The 17,686-nt window shown below is 52.7% G+C and overlaps 2 protein-coding genes across 3 annotated transcripts in view; one reads left to right on the top strand and one right to left on the bottom strand.

Annotated features, from left to right (window-relative positions):
* The window catches only part of EPHB1 (EPH receptor B1), a 321,566-nt gene that overhangs the window by 280,633 nt on the left and 23,247 nt on the right, over positions 1-17,686 (bottom strand). The gene's annotated exons all lie outside the window — the stretch shown is intronic.
* Positions 8,318-17,686, top strand: part of KY (kyphoscoliosis peptidase) — a 28,315-nt gene continuing 18,946 nt past the window's right edge. The window contains exons 1-3 of one of the 2 annotated variants that reach the window (XM_075937236.1): positions 8,318-8,692; positions 11,493-11,555; positions 13,776-13,838. In XM_075937236.1, the coding sequence (XP_075793351.1) occupies positions 8,464-8,692; positions 11,493-11,555; positions 13,776-13,838 (355 nt within the window). In that variant the 5' untranslated portion in view covers positions 8,318-8,463. The remainder of the gene's footprint in view (positions 8,693-11,492; positions 11,556-13,775; positions 13,839-17,686) is intronic. The other variant, XM_006117445.4, reaches the window with a different exon arrangement.

Genomic DNA, 17,686 nt, shown 5'->3' with positions numbered 1-17,686 from the left:
CCACCCAGCTCCGACTGATGCCCCTGGCCTGGCTTGCACCCAGGTGATTTCACCAGGCGTCCCGCACCCAGCACAGGGAGATACGGGCCTCCCACTGCTGACCTCAGAGCTGCAAGTACCAGAGGGTCATTCAGCCTCAGCCTTTGAGTCACCTTGCTGAGCGGGGATGGTGCTTGTTCAAAAGCAACTGGATTCTGCTAGGCCCCCTCATGACAGAAGTGACATCTCTGGCGAGTTTACTGGGAGTCTTGCAGTCATGGGTGCTGCTGGAATCTGGTCAGTACCCACGGCTGTCAGCTTTGATTTGGTAAAAAGGTGTCTGACCCTCCTGCTTGAAGGGAATCTTAAAGCAGCGCCCGGGCACCAATGGCAGAAGGAAAATAGAAATACCCCGGCAGTCCCCATTCTACAAACCGCCTTCTTTGATGGAAGTCCCCCTACTTCACTTGCGGCTTCCCCTGCCCCTCAGCGGGAGAGGACGTGTAAAACGAGGGGCGACAGGCAGCAGCGGGAGGGGAGGGAAATCATGCTGAGCTGCAAAAGTGGCGACGGATTCAGTGTTGGCTGTTCATTCCAGGTGAACGCTGCTCAAAGACATGGCACTTCATGACCATCTGTCCAGCCCACAGAGGATCCTGCTGGCCATTTTCTGCTTCCCACTGCTGCCCTTCTATCTCTGCATGCTCTGTGAGTAGTGCGTCCGTTTGACCATCTGCACCGTCTGTAGTTCACCCTCTTCTGTGAGCAACCACTGCAGGGCGGCAGTCAGGAGTGCTAGAGGGGGAGGCGATTTCATTAACATTGTACCAGGTAGGAAGAGGTTGCTCTGAGATGGGACACGGCTTGAGGTAGATTGGGTCAAGCAAGTGAAAGATGCTTCCTCAAAGACAGAGCCTGTCGCTCCCCATTTGTCCTGGCAAACAGAGAGCTCTGCCAGGACACAGTGCGGGGAAAGGAAGCATGTGGTGAGAGTAAGAGAATATCTGTGGATTCATGACAGCTATGCTATCCCTCCAGGCCTTGCAAGGAGCCGTGAGAAACAAGAGGAAGGAGAGGCCACTGAACGTGGTAAGTGAATGCCGGGACCTCTTTCGGCTGCATATTATGCCATGTGAACAGGCAGGCATAGAACCTCCCCTAGAGCATGATGGGAAGGTTTGGGGGTGAAGGAGACAACTCGCCCCTTCTGCCTCTTGGCTTTCTGGGGCTCTTGAACATGCTGCCTAGGGACGCCCCATCCTGAGGGGCAATGGCTGACTCAGAGTGAAGGGGAGAGCTGTCCCTGTGCTGAGGGGAGCACTAAAGGAATAACATACGCTACAGTCCCAAGCAGGGGCCTCAGGCACCTGACAATTAGCACTAAGTGTAGCTGCATGGAAAAGGTCCCCAAGCCCCACCTTCGAGTCAGCAGCAATTGCAGTGTCTGCCAAAATATTGACAAGCTAGCGATAAAACCACGATGTGATTAATGTCCTGTACTTCTCAATGCCCCCCCCCTTTTTATTTACCCCGGTAAAAATAAATGCAGGTTGAACTGCAAACCAAGCTGTTTCTGGAACGTAAGACCCAACCCTGCTCCCATTGGCTGGAACAGCGAGGGCACCACCACTGTTTTCTCTTGCCTGGCAAGGGAGAGCAGTGGTCGGATGGACGGGCAGGTGAAAAGTGCAGCGGGGCAGGGGAGGAGTTAAAAGAGGGGCCGTGTCTCAGCATGACAAGCCAGTCCATTACAATCAGTGACCTCTGGACACCGGCAATGCCCTGAAACCTGGGGAGGGCGGGAATCTCTGCGGAGAGCCGCACAGATGGTGGGACTGGAGCAGAAGCTCTCGGTCCCAGGAGGGAAAGCCGGGCAGAAGAGCATTTCTGGGTAGCAATCCAAACCCGGTTCTTTCCCCTGGGGCTCCTGGGTCAGCAGGACCTCGCGGGAGCAGAGTCCCATCCCATTTCCGGTGGGTGAGGCTGACAGATCTGGTGACGGAATACGCTGCCCCTGGACGGAGACGGGCTGGAGGCCATGGCTGATGAAAACAGAGACGTGACAATGACTTGGACTGCCAGGAGCCTGTCCTGAGGGCCCCAAGCCCTTCCTAGTTCACTTTAACCCTTCCTGCCCAGCCCTGGGCTCAGCCCCACCTTGACACTGACCACACGTCCCACTCCTCAGAGCCCCATGTCTCTCCTGCAGCCATGCCGGGTTACCCCACCGCACGGCCTCTGGGAGCCTGCAATCGCAAAAGGCCGTAATGTGGCAGTGCTCAGCTGCCTGAGGAGTGACGTCAGTAACAGCTGCTCATGTTTCCAACAGCTCGCGGGGAGGTGGGAAAGGCAGCTGAGCCCCAGAGCCAGGCCAGCATCGCAGGTGAGGCCTTTCTGGCCGAAACTGGGGGCTGCCTCTTGCATTGCGCTCCCCTGGGGCTCCAGGGCCCTGCGCAGAGGGGCGCACTGCTCGCTGTGAGGCAGCGTCCTCCTGCTGGGTCTGTTGGAAGTTGGAGGTGCCCGCCTGGCAGCCCAGGGATGCACATTCCAGACCAGCTTTGGTGGGAATTTAACGGCTTGCTGCAGTTGCCTTAGAGCTGGAAATTGATGTAGCTGCAGATGAACTGGCTGTCCAGAGCGGCACGCCCGATTCCTCTGATTCACGGGTGGCAAGTCTGCAAGGGGACTTTGCACCAGAGTGGGGGGTGGTTGCTCTGACATGTTGGCTTCCGAACCAGCTGGCAGGGAGTTCCGGTGTGGCAGTGACATGAGACCCTGCCCTAGGTTTGGTCTGCCCCACAGAACGTGGGAAGAGTTAGCGACCCCATGTCTGGCAGGTAGGGATTGTTTCCATTCTCTGGGGGCCTCTTCCATGCCCCAGCAGTGTTCCCCAGGAAGGTAGGGGAGATGCTGGAGGGGGAAGATGATGCTACGAATTTGGAGGATGCTGTCCGGGTCTGCGGTGAAGCCTGAGCATATCGTGCCGCCAGTCGAGGAGATATTCTGGCCGGCACCGGCATGGAGTTTGAAACATAGTAAAAGAAAAATGCCATTTAGCAAACCTCCGGCTGCAGCGCTTGGGCCGGTCGTGGGCCCGCGCCAAGCTGGGACTGCTCCTATGGGGAGCTCCGGGAGGGGTTCCCCTGCAGGAGGCATTCATTTCCCCAGCTTTCCGGCACCGAGAGCAATGGGGCTGCGCTGTGGGGTAATGCGGCCTGCTTCCTCCTGCTCACCCTGCACTCACCTCCACCCAAGAAGGGGTAGGAGTGAGAGAGTGTGTGTGGGCAGAGAATAAATACCGCATCATTCTGCCTCTTGTGGGTAAAGCCCCCCTTCTGCTCCCGATGGGGTAAACACCCCACCACCCCCTGCCGTCCCCACTGAGCGCCGGGCAAGCCCACAAAGGTTTGCCTTGCCTTGCCTTGCCGAGCAGGGCTGTGCTCGGTTGGATGAAGCGCAAGGCGCTGCAGGGCAGGGAAGGAGTTGAAGCAGTGCCGTGTTCAAGCAGGCCACACCAGTCCACTGACAACCAGTGCCATCTGGAATGGGTGTGAGCTCTACTCATCAGCAACGCTCAAACAGCAAGTTGAGGGCTGTGGGGGTGACGTGTGGAGGGAACAGTCCTCCCGTGCCATTTTGGAGAGATGCAAGGCTGGAGGTCATTGAGTCCCACCCCTGCCCAAAGCAGGACCAGCCCCAGCTCAATCACCGCAGCCAGGGCTTCATCAAGCCGGGACTTAAACACCTCCAGGGATGGAGATTCCACCACCTCCTTAGGGAACCCAGCCCAGCGCTTCCCCACCCGCCTAGTGAAATAGTTTTTCCTAATATCCCACCTAGACCCCCCCCACTGCAACTTGAGACCATTGCTCCTTGTTCTGCCATCTGTCACCACTGAGAACAGCCTCTCTCCATCCTCTTTGGAACCTCCCTTCAGGAAGTTGAAGGCTGCTCTCAAATCCTCCCTCGCTCTTCTCTTCTGCAGACTAAACAAACCCAAATCCCTCAGTCTCCCCTCACAGGTCATGTGCTCCAGCCCCGAATCATTTTGGTTGCCTCCGCTGGACCCTCGCCAGTGTGACCACATACTTTCCGTAGTGGGAGGCCCAGAACTGGACACAATAATGCAGATGAGGCCTCCCCAGAGCCGAATAAAGGGGAATAATCACTTCCCTGGATCTGCTGGCAATGCTCCTCCTAATGCAACCTAATATGCCATTAGCCTTCTGGGCTACAAGGGCACCCTATTGACTCATCTCCAGCTTCTCATCCTCTGTAATCCCCAGGGCCTTTTCTGCAAGACTGCTACTTAGCCAGTCGGTCCCCAGCACTTTAACGAGGCTTGGGATTCTTTCATCCCAAGGGCAGGACTCTGCACTTGTCATTGCTGATCTTCATTACATTTCTTTTGCCCAGTCCTCTAATGTGTCTAGGTCACTATGGACCCCATCCCTGCCCTCCAATGTATCTAGCCAGCTTTATATTCACTTTACAGTCATTCATCCAATCCACACTTCTTTAACATGCTGGGCAGAATACTGTGGAAGACCAAATCAACAGCTTTGCTAGAGTCCGGGTACATCACATCAGGCTGATCAGGCAGGACTGGCCGTTGGTGAATCCATGTTGCCTGTTCCTCTCCTCCAAATGCTTCAGAATGGATTCCTTGAGGACCTGCTGCGTGATTTTTCTGGGGACTGAGGTGAGGCTGGCCGGTCTGCGGTACCCCAGATTCTCCTTCTTCCCTTTTTCAAAGATGAGCACCAACTTTGCCTTTTCCAGTTGCCCAGGACCACCCCCGATCGCCAGGAGTTTTCAAAGACACTGGACAATGGCTCTGCCATCAACTCCCTGAGCAGCCCCAGGAAAGAAGGCAGGTCCCTCACTGGTCACTACTGCTTGCAGAACGTTGCTTCTGCTGCGCACCAAGTGTGCTCAAAGAGCAGCCCAGCCAACGGTTTGGGTGCCCCGGATGGTCCTACGACGACACCCTGAAATAAGCGGCTCTGTCTTCACGTCCCACGCCGCCCTCCCCGGATATCTGTTCGCACTGGAATCTTGGCTGAGTCCTGCGAAACCCAAGCTGACTCTGCAAAGCCCTTTGCAACCCGAGCCGTCCGGCAGTCCCAGCAGCCACTGCTCCGCCTGATGGCCTGGCCAGCGCGAGCGCCTCCGACATGTGCAAGTGTCTAGCCACAAAGCTCTGAGCACAGGACAGCTGGTGGGGAGCCGATGTGCCTTGCTGGGGCCCGAGCGGTGCTGTAATGGGGAGCTCCCTTCCCCCAGGGGTTACCAAGGATGAGTAGCACAGGCAGCAAGACAAAACCAACTTTGCAGAATGTCCTGAAGGCGGACAGATCCGTGCTTTGGTAGACAAGGGGGAAGCAAATCCAAACGCTGGCACGTGTCCTGCCCACAGACCCCTCCCTCGCTTTCGCAGGAAGGGGTCTTGAGTTGCAGCAGCCATCGGAGTAGGAGCTCTGGAGAAAAGAGACCCCTGGTGCTCTTCATCCTGCTGGCTACACAACCAGCCACTCCCACACCGAGGAGAAACATCAGTCGTACAGCAGCACCGATGGCGGGCGGGGGGGGGGCAGAAAGAAAACCTACCTGCCTCATGTCCCAGCTCTTGGCCTCAGGAAGATTCCACTCCTTGTGCCATGCTCTGAATTCTCCCTCTCTCAAGAAACAAGGATTCGCCCTCGTGGGTCAGACACCGCCACAATGAAGTCAGAGAGTTAGGCACCTTCATAACTCGGAGGATCGGGGCCCGTCTTTTAGAAGTTTCATCGCCCTTCCCTGGGCCTTCTCCGTCTTGGTTGTACGTCCCTAGAGGGGATGGCGGAGGGCTGGCTTTGTACCATGTCACAGCATGCTCGAATCGGGTAAGGCCTGGGCCCGAGCTCTGTTTATCTGTGATGTTTCGGCCATTTGATTAGCTCAGTATGAACGAACAAGCCTCACTGTCTCTCTGCAGTCTAAATATGGCCTGATCTCCTTGCACAATAACATCCCAGCCATCAGTTAGCTCCCTGCCTGGGTGGACAACAGGAAACTGGATCCCAGCATTTAGAGTTCAATGGAAAGTTCTGCTGCGCCTAAATCACAAAGCCCCGCCGCCAGCCCAGCAGACTCTACAAAAGGAGCAGGGTCATTGAGCAGTGCATGGAAAGGGGGAGACGTTAAGGCTAGGGGAGAATGGACAGGCCAAGGACTCCGCTACCGCCCACTGCCATGTCATCGCGCTGTTCAAAGCAACGGGACGTGCTTGGACGCTTTCACGGCCCAACCCGAGACAAGCCCCACCGTTTGAGTGAGGTGCGGAATGCAGCAGGTAGGAAGATTGCCAAAGGAGTGGTCGGTGCTGTGATTTTGGGGAGGGGGTCCAAACTGAGAGGCCCTAAAGGGGGTGTGACGTGTCAGAGGGCAGGCACACAGCAGCACTTCCTGAAGGGCAAGCCCCTCCAGGCTCCCACGATGGGCCCCCAAAGCCGAGGGGTCCAAAGTCACCGGCGCCAGATGGTTCAGACAGGCACCTCGCAGGGTTTCCAGAAGAGTGGCAGCCCCAAACTCAGGCTTTCCTTAGTGTCTCTGATCTGCGGCGGGGCGGAGCGGAGAGGAGCTTGTCACTCTGTGTAATCACAGGACCCTCGCATGCTTGCTGGAGCCAGAACGCTGCCTGGGGCCACAACGAGAGGCACGTGGTCCAAAAACCAGGGCCCCGGGAAACCTGACAACTAACTCTTTTGTAGGTTTTTCTGCTGAAAATTGAAACATTGGAATGTGACCATTTTTGCAGAATCCCCAAGATCACATCTGTCTCGTCGAAAGCCCAATTTTTCTGTTGGAAATCTTTCTGGATGGGAGCATTTCGAGGGTCCCTCCTCCAGCTATTTGGGCCTGGCTGTGGGATACTCCGGCCGGCTGACAATAGGAGACAGCAGCCAGCCCAGGCTTGGCAAACTCACCGCTCGAAGGAACAGAAACGACCACAAACCCCAGTGTGCTCAGGGCCAAACACCCAGCTCTTCGCCCCGGCTTCCCCACCACAGTGTTCTCATTCCCGCAGACTGAGCCCCGTTCTGCAGGCAGGGACGGAGGGGAGGGAGAATACTGATGGTTTTCCTGAGACGGCAGGTCCTTACACACGACAGGGCCTTGCTTGGCCTTACATTGGCTACCTGCGCCTTGGAAGAAGCTCACAGGAGGGGTTGGAAGTTGGGTTGTACCTGGATGCACTCTGCCAACCCCAGTTAGCATGACTAGAGAGTCAACAGCTGTGAATTCACCCCAGAATCACTGGAGGAGGGACTCCACTTGCCAAAAATCCCAGCAGCGATTAGTGCTAGTGACACCGTTGGACAGGCCGAGCAGATGCCCCGTGTCCATAGCAGGGGCTGGCGTCAGCAGGTGGAACGAGTCCAGGAGCGTGCAAAATCATGTAACTGTGCTGGAGCGCGCCGGGCTGCCCACAGGTGTTAACATTCCCCTGAGGCCACCAGCCGCACATCCCTCAGCTGGCAGCGCTGTGACAGGATGGAGGCCCAAGATAAAATTAGAACGGGTTTCTAACCCAGCACCTTGTATAAATGGTCGGGGCCAGTTGAACGAGGTTGCTGTTAATTGCTAAACCAGACTCCCTCTCCTGCCCTGTTTGTGGGCTAGGAGACTTTCAGCCGAGGCCGGGTTTTTGCTGCTGGTGTTTGCTGGCTCCTACAGACTTCAGAGGCCATGTCCTTCATACTGATTGGTGAGGGGGGGGGGCATTTTTTGCCTCTAAAGGAGTGTTGGCTTTTTTCAGAGCAGCCCTCCATCTCTTTATTGGCCATCGCTGCTCCATTTGTCCATTTTGGCAGCGTTGATCCCCCTGGACATGGCTGTTTCAGGCACTGTACACCAGCCTGCACCCCAGGACACACAGTCTGAGGCTTTTGTTCACAGCGGTGTGCCTTCCTCACGGCTCCTTCGGTGAGTGTGCATCACTGAGTTTTGTTTTTGCCGTGCTGCTTTGAAGTTTCCACTCTGGGTGTGGCAGAGGAGGGTCAGAGACGTCCTTTTAAAGAACTTGCAAGTGCTGCAGAACGGACTCCCTGTAGCAGGACGGCGCTGACAGGGGGCCTGGAGGGGTAGGCAAGTGATTAAATCGGAAAGGGCAGAGAGAGGGGGGAGAGAGAGAGAGAGGAGGGCTGGTCCTGAAACTAGAACTCCCCCTCTGCAATGTGGCTCCTTCCTCAGCTTTAGGAAGCGGATCCCTGCGGGGATTTCCTTTCCAAGGTGACTCGTAACCTATTCATTAGGGTGGATTTTGGCAGGGCACTAATAGTGCACTTGAGCAGGGTCGGGCACACGTTCGGTGTGTGTGCAGAGTTCATTTTGGGTGAGGGGGAGCCTTTGCCTTTCCAAGAGTGGAAAATAAACAGTGCCAGCTCTGCAGCCGCAGCCGCAGCAGCTCGGGGTGAGGAAGGGAGCGGTGGCAGTGCTCCGATGGGTACCCGGGCGTTTAAAAAAGACGCCAATGCAGTGGCAATTGAGATGCTGCTCATAGTTCGCCCTCAGAAGAGGAAGACAGTGCAAAGGGTGCAGACAGACAGACAGACGGAACTCAGTGCCTCGCGCCAAAGCCCAGGTAAAGCAATATCTGCAGGGGTTCACATGCAGGGGGACAGCTGCCGGGCCCACCGCCCCAAGCTGCAAGCGATTTGTGGACTAAGAGGTGAGCCATCAACTCTTGGGGGGAAACAATGGGTTTGCGGGTTTTCTCTTGTGCCCCCCGAACTTAAAGGAATGCAGTGAAACCCCTTCCCTGCCATCCAGCCAAAGAGAGGCAATGGCCAGGACCAGGCGTGTTGCACGGAACACCGGGTGGCGTGCCCGTGGGGCGGAAGGGGGCTAGTGTTCCGAGGACTGCATTTGCACAGTGCTGCTCACCATGGAACACGTGCACAGCACGAGACGCTGCCCAAGGGCTTCCGAAAAAGCACCAGATTTACAAGGCAAAGCAGTGAGTGCGCTGAACTGCCCGGGCTTTGGTTATTTAATCCCAAATCGGCGGGTCTCACACAGGGCAACAAGGTCTTATTTTAGTGCATGTGTGCGAGCGCAGGCATACTTTGTAAAGCATCTCACCACGAGACATTTATAGCACCGTTTGTGACAATCCCCTTGGCGGGCTCCCATCTCTTCAGGGGAGCTCCCAGGCTCTTTCTGGGACCCTGGAACTCATGGGCTGTTCCCAGCAGCAGAGAGCGCCTCCCCGCGCTGCAAAGCTGGCAGAGCCAAAGCTGTAGTCCTGCAAACTGGTCTTCTCTTTTTTCAGTGTTTCATGCTCTTGGGGCCATATAAATATTGCAGAAAAGACGAGATTCCTGTCGACCCCATGCCTACCTAGCACCTGTGTCCCCGGGGATTTTCAGCTAGTGGGGGTGAAACCAGCATGGCCATTTCAAAACCATTTTCATGTGAATGTTTTCAGAAAAGATCCAATTTTTAAAAAAATACTCCTTTTACTCAATGTCCACTTTTCAAACCCATTTGTTCTGACATTGTTTTCCTAGCTTGCTTTCTCCTTTCTTCCCCCCCTTTTACCCTCACAACCGAAACACGAACTAGAACGGCCCGTTTTCATTAGAGGGAGGCGGAAGATACTGAAAATGACACCCTCTCATTTTAAAAACAAGGGCCATTTTTTTTTTTTTAACTAAAATATTTTCCAGCAACTCCAATGACCCTGCCTTGTCTGCCCACCTCATGCAGCCCTGACAGTCCAAGAAGGATTTGCTCTGCTCAATTGCAGCAAAGCTCTCTGAGCCATTCTGGCCTGAGCTCCTGTAGGCAACCCAAGGGAGTTCGAAAGGCTCAGCCGCTGTCGGGACCCGAAGAGGAGGAGATAGAGCATGGACAGCAGTTTACTACGGCGGAACATGGCTCTGTGGATAGGCGGCAGGGCAGAGAGAGAGGAACTGAGTACTCCCAGCACTGCTTGCTCCCAGGAGAGCATCAGAACTGCATAACTTCTTTCTGCGGACTCTCCTGGGTTCAGCGGCTGTGTCGATGAATGGAGCTACCGAAGGCAACATTTGGGAAGGAGACAGACCTGGTAGAAAAAGCCCATTTATTTTTTACTTAAAAAGCGAGTGTCATTTATTTCTCCAAATAACCCTAAAAACAAAACAAAAAAGGTCAGTGAAAACTTGCCCTAGAAAGCTGAAAAGCTTCAGAGTTTTGAAAATTCATTTTGGTAAAACTTGTATTTTTGAAAACGGTACAATGTTACCAACGCCAAAATATTTTACCAACCTTATGTCAGTTTTCAATTTTCAATGATACACTGAAAAAATTTCAACCCAAATCAAAATCTCTTTTTTTGGTAAAAAAAAAAAAAATATATTAAAAAAAATGTGGACCAACTCTCAGGCCTGCCAGCAGGTGGGGTATAGAAGACAACTGCCCCGGAGCTCAGGTGTTCAAAAGGGCCCAGGGCAGCAGGGCCGGCGCTCAGAGACCTGGGCCTTTCAAATCTCCTCTGGAGCCCTGTGAGGTGCGCTCCAGGCAGTGCTGGGGGGGACATCCAGGCGGCACTGAGGGCTAGCTGCCCCAGCCCCGCCCCTTCCATCCAGGGCCCTGCCCCTTCTGGGAGCACAGAGCTACACCCCCATCTTGCCCAGGGGCCCGGCGAGGCGGTGGGCTCCCTTTCCACTCTAGTGGCATGTCTTGTAATGTCATAGCCTTTAAGAAGGCAGTGTTGCCTAATGGATACAACTCTGGGCTGAACTCAGGAGACCTAGATTTCATTCCTGGCTCTGCCACCAGCCTGCTTGGTGACCTCGAGCAATGGTGCCTCGTTGCCCAGTGACTCAGTTCCCACGGTCTCTACGATGGAGATAACGATACTGACCTCCTTTGGGATCTATGGACGAAGAGCGAGCTGGTCTCAGCAGCGTTCCCGCGCTGCTGCTCTCTAAAGTTCTTTAGAACTTACTTTCAAGGTGAGCCAGCATCCACCATCGTGATCTTCACCCTTTCGATTTGTCTAACATTTAAATGAGCACACAGCATAATCCGGACAAGTTTGGGAACTGAAACAGGACCACAGCAGGGAAAAATAAAGGACTTCCTCTTGGACGCAGTAATGAATATAGCCCATAACGTGTGTGATACATCCCCCATTCCCATTGCAACTGACTGGGGGGTCTTAAATTACTCCTTTTGGTGTAAGTAGAAAAGGAGTCTGAGTTGGGAGGACAAAAACACAAATCGCAAAGGACAATATTGACCAGCATTTTTCAAAGAAGCTTTCTCCATCCCCCATAGGTCAACAGGTCTTTTAGGAGGCGTCCTGTGTAACGATGTCTCCTCCTTATGGAGTTGGTCCTGCTTCAGCTAAGTCGACAGAAATTTTATTTCTGTCTTCAGTGGGCCCGATGTGATCTTCCCACTAGCTGGCGCTGCTCCTGCTGCCCAGCCCCCATGACTGGTGTTGTCTGACTCTCACGTCCATGCTTGTCATTCTGTAGGTTTTCCAAGCGATGGAAATGGGAACGACAGGTCGCAGCAGCCCAGAGGGAAAGGCCTTCCTGGTACGTTGTCTTCTCCGCCCTCCCGTTTTGTACGTGAGCGAGTCGGGCAAGGGGTCCCGAGGGCAGCCCAGAGCTGGCTGGCCCCTGGCTGCATGGAGATGTTTCACAGGCTGCCACTGCCCAGCGATGACTGTGCACACTGCCCATGTGTGCGTTACAGCCCACCCCATTCCAGCCTATTACCTCTGGGGGATATGCTCCACTCTGACCTGGCTCTCCTTGTGCTCCCCTGTAATGGGGAGAAGCCAGGTCAGGAGGTATATGCATGCGCCAGGGATATGGAGGGAGGGCTAGGTGCTGGATTCCTTTCCCCACGTTTACATGACACATCTGCATTATCCCTTTACTTCCCCACAACCCCCAGCCAGCCACATCTTGACTTACACACCCGAGCGAGGCCGATACACTTCCTATGCGAAAACCCTGCACGCTCCCGCTGCATTGCTTAATGCGAGCTCTGATCCAGCTCCCCCTGCAATCAACAGGGCCACGTTCTGCCCCCAAGCAGCATGCAAACTGTGTCCTGGGCCAGGTGCTGTCAGTAACGGGGTCGGACTATCCCACACAGGCAGCTGGCCTTGGAAAAGCAAATAAATATTAGTGTCTTTGGAGCCGTACGCTCTTCCCTCATGCCTGAGAATGTTTCCGTGACAGCTGCTGTGTAGCGGAGATCAGGAATTCACCAGGACAAGGAAGGGCAGACCCAACACACAGAGCTAGCGGAAGTACCTCCAGTGGTTCCGTGCACATCTGAGTACCCAGACATTTTCCTCTACCCCCCCTGCCAGCACACAAGAGGAGTCCTCTTGAGGAAAATTAAGACTTTCTGATGCAAAAAGGAATAGCCCCAGCACCAGCGGGGTTAATAAATTCACTTTAATCAGACGCGTTCCTGCTTTTATGAGGACTCCGGCATCCCGGAGCAGCTGGTGCTGCTGCAATATTTACAAACGGTGTGACAGTAACTGAGACTGAACCACATTAAAACACACGCTGCTGCCACACTGCGCAACAAAATCCCATCATTCACAGGCCTGAGCCCGGCCAGCCGTGAATTACAAAAAGGGATCGGGCCTCCCGGGCCGGCTCTTAAAGCAAGGGCCCTTTGGCCGGCAGGACACAGATCCCAAGGCGCTTTCTGAAAAACACTAAGGGATAGCCCCAGGGTCACAGCCACAGTTCCCCCTCTGCCGACCAGGCTCTAAATGTCAAAGGCAGGTGGGACGTGGCATTTGCTGACTGTGCTAGCTTAATGGCACTGCAGCCCCGGGGGACAGACTGATGCCATCTACTCCCTGTGTACTGCCAATGCACTCAGCCCCTGATCTCAGCTGCAGTGCCTGTTGTGCTAGGGGCTGTGCACACACCTGGCGAGAGAGAGTCCCTGCCCCACGGACCTTATAATCGACACAGAGAAAACAAATAAAAGGAGAGGATGTGACGCCAGGGTATGAAGCAGGGACCAGAGCGCAGGCTCACAGCGGCCAATCCAGAGGTCACAAGACGAGCAACACTTTTACACTCTGGCACAACACAAGTCTCCCATCCCACCTATCAAAGTGCGTGCACACACGAACGAGCAACACCTTTTACTCAGGCGGTAAATGGAGGCAGGGAGGTATTTTTTGACTTCAGCTATGAGGCCGCCCATTGGAAATGGCTCAGAAACACCGACCTAGACTATTCCTGCAAGTGTGCTGTGTTTTCGGGACAAGGGACTTCAGCTGGCACCAGCCATGCCTCTCCAGCACGTTCTACTTCCTTCCCCCAGGCAGGGTCTCCCCACCAATGCCTGCCTGGCAGGGACTGTTCCCAACCCGCACTGCCTTGTTCACTCCACTCACGGCTGAAGCTCAGGAATTGGTCTACCCCGTACATGCTGAGCTCTGCTGTATCAATTTGCCGTCGAAGCTATAAAAGCTTCAGGCCTGGCCAAAGAGTTTGCAGGGCCCAAGGCGGTGTGTTAAGGTTGGCTGCACCGCATGGCCGGGCGGCTGTCAGCCAGGGCAGTGAGTGAACAGGCGGGCACCGGGCAGCGCGGAGCCCAAGGCAACCACCTTGCTCGCCTAGCCCTAACGCCAGGCCTGGGAACCTCAGTGCCACTTAGCTCATTGGTGGGCCACGTCTATAGGATTTAGCCTGCATGCGTGGCAGGTGCCCTGCAGGATGAGAAAGATTCACTGTATTCTAGTCACAGGGATGTTTTCTTTATCCAAACAGGCCAGCCAGTTCAGATGCAGCCTTGCGAGCCGGTCCCAGTCATTACTTCCTACACTAACGAAGGTAGGTGGTGACCCAGCGAAAGCTGGTTTTCTGGAGCAGTGCAGCATTCATCTCTTATTTATGCTCAGACGAGAGAAAATCTGTCCAGAACATCACCACAGCTAGAGCCAAATACGAGAATGTTTCATAAGCCAACAGTAAAGGATGAAGAATTTGAAGCATCCCTGGGCTGGGCTTTCAGGAGTCTTAGGCCTGCTCTACCATTCGGAGTTTTGCCAGTATTGCTACTGGTTAAGAGTGTGGCTTTTTCTTTAACCTGACACAGCTAAGCAGGTTAAAGTCCTAGTGTTGGCTAGTCCTTTATATTGACATGACTGGGCTTATCACAACCTGGCTAATGCTGCTTCCCCAAACCAGCATCAGCCCTTTCATACAAATCTAATTGCATCCACACTAGAGGGGTTTTCGGTATTGGCCCAACACCCAGCAAAACTCTCCTAGCGCAGAGCAGCCCCGATGAGAACAAGGAAGGTAACAAGAGCTTGGCCACTGGATCCGATTCACTCTCTCCATTGTGTAACGGGACTGTCTTAGGTTTGAATCCTCCTGCACATCTGTTCTATAATAAAACCTCCTTCAAACCTTGTTGGTCCTTCAAAAAGTGGGTCTTGATTAGGGGTGACACAGTTAATAAAATAATTCCCAAAAACAAGACTGCTTCATTCCTTTGGTTTTCAACTTTTTAAAAGCTTCCTGTGGAATTGCTCTCGTGCCTTTTTTAGTTGATTTCCCAAGCAGGTTTTCCTAATAAGCATTTCTAGTATAGCTAGGCACTATGTCTACACTGCAACACTATTTCGGGATAGCAAAGTATCCCAAAATAGCTATCCCGTGTCTTAACAGCAAGCCTGTTATTTATGGCTCGCTATTCCAACATCCCTGTAAACCTCATTCTACGAGGAGTAAGGGGCATTTCGGATTTCGCTTTATTTCAAAATTTGGCACTGTTCAGACAATGCCAAATGACAAAATATGCTATTTCAAAATAGCATTGAAATAAGATACACACTTTGTGTAGCTCACATTGCGTGTCTTATTTCGAGATATGGTGCAGTGTAGACGGGCAATCAAGAGTAGCGTTGCTGGCAGCGCTTATCCCAGCCCATAGCACCTTCGGAGTAAAATAAGCAATAGCCAGAAAAGTGCAGCTGTCTACACTAGGGGCTTCTGTTGCCACTCCTCCTCACACCCGATGGACAAAATAACCCATGCCAGCAATGTCTGTAGTGTAGTGTTCTGAGCTCACAATACTGCATGATCCACATAGCACAATGGCCAGGCTGCAGCTAACTGCTTTCCTGCAAGGTCACTTCACTCTCGGAAATATCATCAGTGGTGTAGGTGTCCACGGCTAGAACTTCATCACACCAAGCAGCTCAGGCCAGGGGAAAGCTGACACTTCCCAGGTGCGATCTTTTCCTGCAGAAGTTAATGGCATAAATGGGTCTGTTTTTCAAGCGTTGCTTCTTGTTTATATTTTACTCTTGGGAAAAGGAAAATCAGTCAGAGGTCTGTGCTTTTGGTAATGTCTCCATCTCTTTAAAAACTATTTCATATAGTAATGAGTATCTTAATTTATTCTGAAGTTGGGGTCCCTACTGTAGTGCATTATGCTCTGTTAGACCAAGTGAACCTTTATCATTTGGGTGGTTACAAGTGTTTAGGAAGTGCCCGCTGCACTAGAACTTAGGTGCACGTAGAACACAGAGTTACACCACAAGTCACATTTCCTAGTCATGGTCCCTTCAGCACCTCTCTTCCAAACACGGCAAGAGTCCAGAGGAGAGCCACAAAAGCGGTCAAGGGGTTATAAACCCGAGTGACAGGAAAAGTTAAGAAATGAGCATTCTTTGTCTTGGGAAAAGACAACTGAGGAGGGACTGGATCAGAGACATCAAATACATGGAAGGGCTGTTATAAAGAGGACAGTGATCGATTGTTCTCCATGTCCAAGTGATGGGCTTAACCTTCAGTGAGGGGTATTGGGGTTAGATCAGCGATCCTCAGTCCCTGGCTCGCAAGATGCGTGTAGCTCCTTGAGGTGTAGCCCACGGCTTTTCAAGGCTCCTTCCCTGAGTGCCACGACCAGCTGATTCGCGGTGGGGGAGGGAGCCCCCACTCCTCGCCCTTCTGCTCAGAGCACAGTTAAAAAACAATTAACCCCTGATGTGAGCAGGAAACGACACATGGCAAAAGCAACACAGAAGCTCAAGGATGAAGACGTGTACAAACCCTTTGGAGGGGATTAGAAACATGATGATCTCTTTGTGCCCAGTAGTGGGAGTACATGCTCAATATGCAACAGTTCCAATATCCAATTCCAAACATCTAATTGAATCAGCTGTTGCATTACTGGTCATCCAAATTTCAGCATCCATTTTCCACCAGGAAGCAAACTCAGAAAAGGGACTTTACCTCAAACAGAAAAGAGCAAAACAAGAAAACGCTTCACGTTAACACAAATGAAAAAAAGTCACAAGGGCATCATACAAAAGGTGAAAAGACTTCAGCTGTCTGATTCAACGATGCTGAGACAGGCATCGGATATCTCAGCATGCATCGAAAATATCCTCAAGGCAAGGTTGTCTTCTTCTGAGTTTGTTAGCCTTGCTACGGATGAAAGCCTGGACATCAATGACATCCCCCAGTTACTGCTATTTGTCATCGCTACAGCTGCTGATCTTGACATGATGGAAGAATTATTAGACATGGTTCCTCTGCGGAACCGGAGGGGAAATTAAAATCGCCATAGTGGATACCTTGAAAAAGTTGCTTGGTAAGAACAAGGGGGGGGCTGTCGTGTTGCTGAAACAAGCGCTGAACGCCGATGAGAATGACCTTTTTTTCATATCATTGCCTCGTGCCTTAGGGAGCATTATTTGTAAGGTTTTGTTCTCCAGACATAGTACAATTCACCAAGTGTGTCAGGGCGCAGGCTAGGAATCACCAGCAACCTCGGCTTTCCTGTGAAGAATTTGGCAGCCAATGTGGGGCTCTGGTTTTGCACACTGAGATGAGATGGCTTTCACGAGGGCACACGCAAGCACATTTTGCGGCTGTTTTCGAACCACTCAAACTTTTCGTTGTTGGGCATGGAGAAACGGATCGATTTTCATTCTTGGGCACCTTAGCCTGGTTGCTCTCCATTGCACTTCTGTGCAATGTCACTCAGCTTGTAAAATGAGTTAACTGTGAAGCTGCAAAGCAAGAATAAGGCTGTGTACAAACTGTACATGGCTGTCAAAACATTCTGTCAAATTGCAGTGACTACACAGCAGTGTCAGCAAAGGGGGCTGCCGTCTTTTTGCAAACATGCAGAAAGTGATCAAGAACAAGCTGAACAAGAATTATGGTGCTGCCAGATTCCATGATTTTAAGAATTCTTACAAACTTTTGCTTCTGGTGACTGATCTATTGCTCATTGAGATGGCAGAAATGGAAAAAAACCAGCTCCCAACTCAGAGATGCAGATCCAGGGATGGAACCTGGGGAACTGAAGAGCTGTGATGAACTGGCACACCAGTTCTCTCAAAATACAGGGGTGAAGTTCTGGAAATGAGGAAGCTGAGCACCCAAAGGGAAAGGTGAAACCTGGAGCTTGGGCTCTGCGTTATTTACCACTCCACAAATTTGTGCGACATCTGCAAAGTTTATCAGCAATGATTTTGTGTTTTCTTCCAGGTCATTGATAAAAATGGTTAAACTGAGTACGGCCACAAACTAATTCCTGCAGAACCCTTCTGGAAACACCTTCTCATCCCCCTCCCCCTCCACACACACACCATGATTCCCTTTTGACAACTACATATTGAGTCCTCACTTAGCCAGTTTTGCATCCATTTAGTCCC

This window comes from Pelodiscus sinensis, chromosome 10 (genome assembly GCF_049634645.1).
Source record: "Pelodiscus sinensis isolate JC-2024 chromosome 10, ASM4963464v1, whole genome shotgun sequence".
Classification (NCBI taxonomy): Eukaryota; Metazoa; Chordata; order Testudines; family Trionychidae; genus Pelodiscus; species Pelodiscus sinensis.
This window is presented reverse-complemented; position numbering and strand designations above follow the sequence as displayed.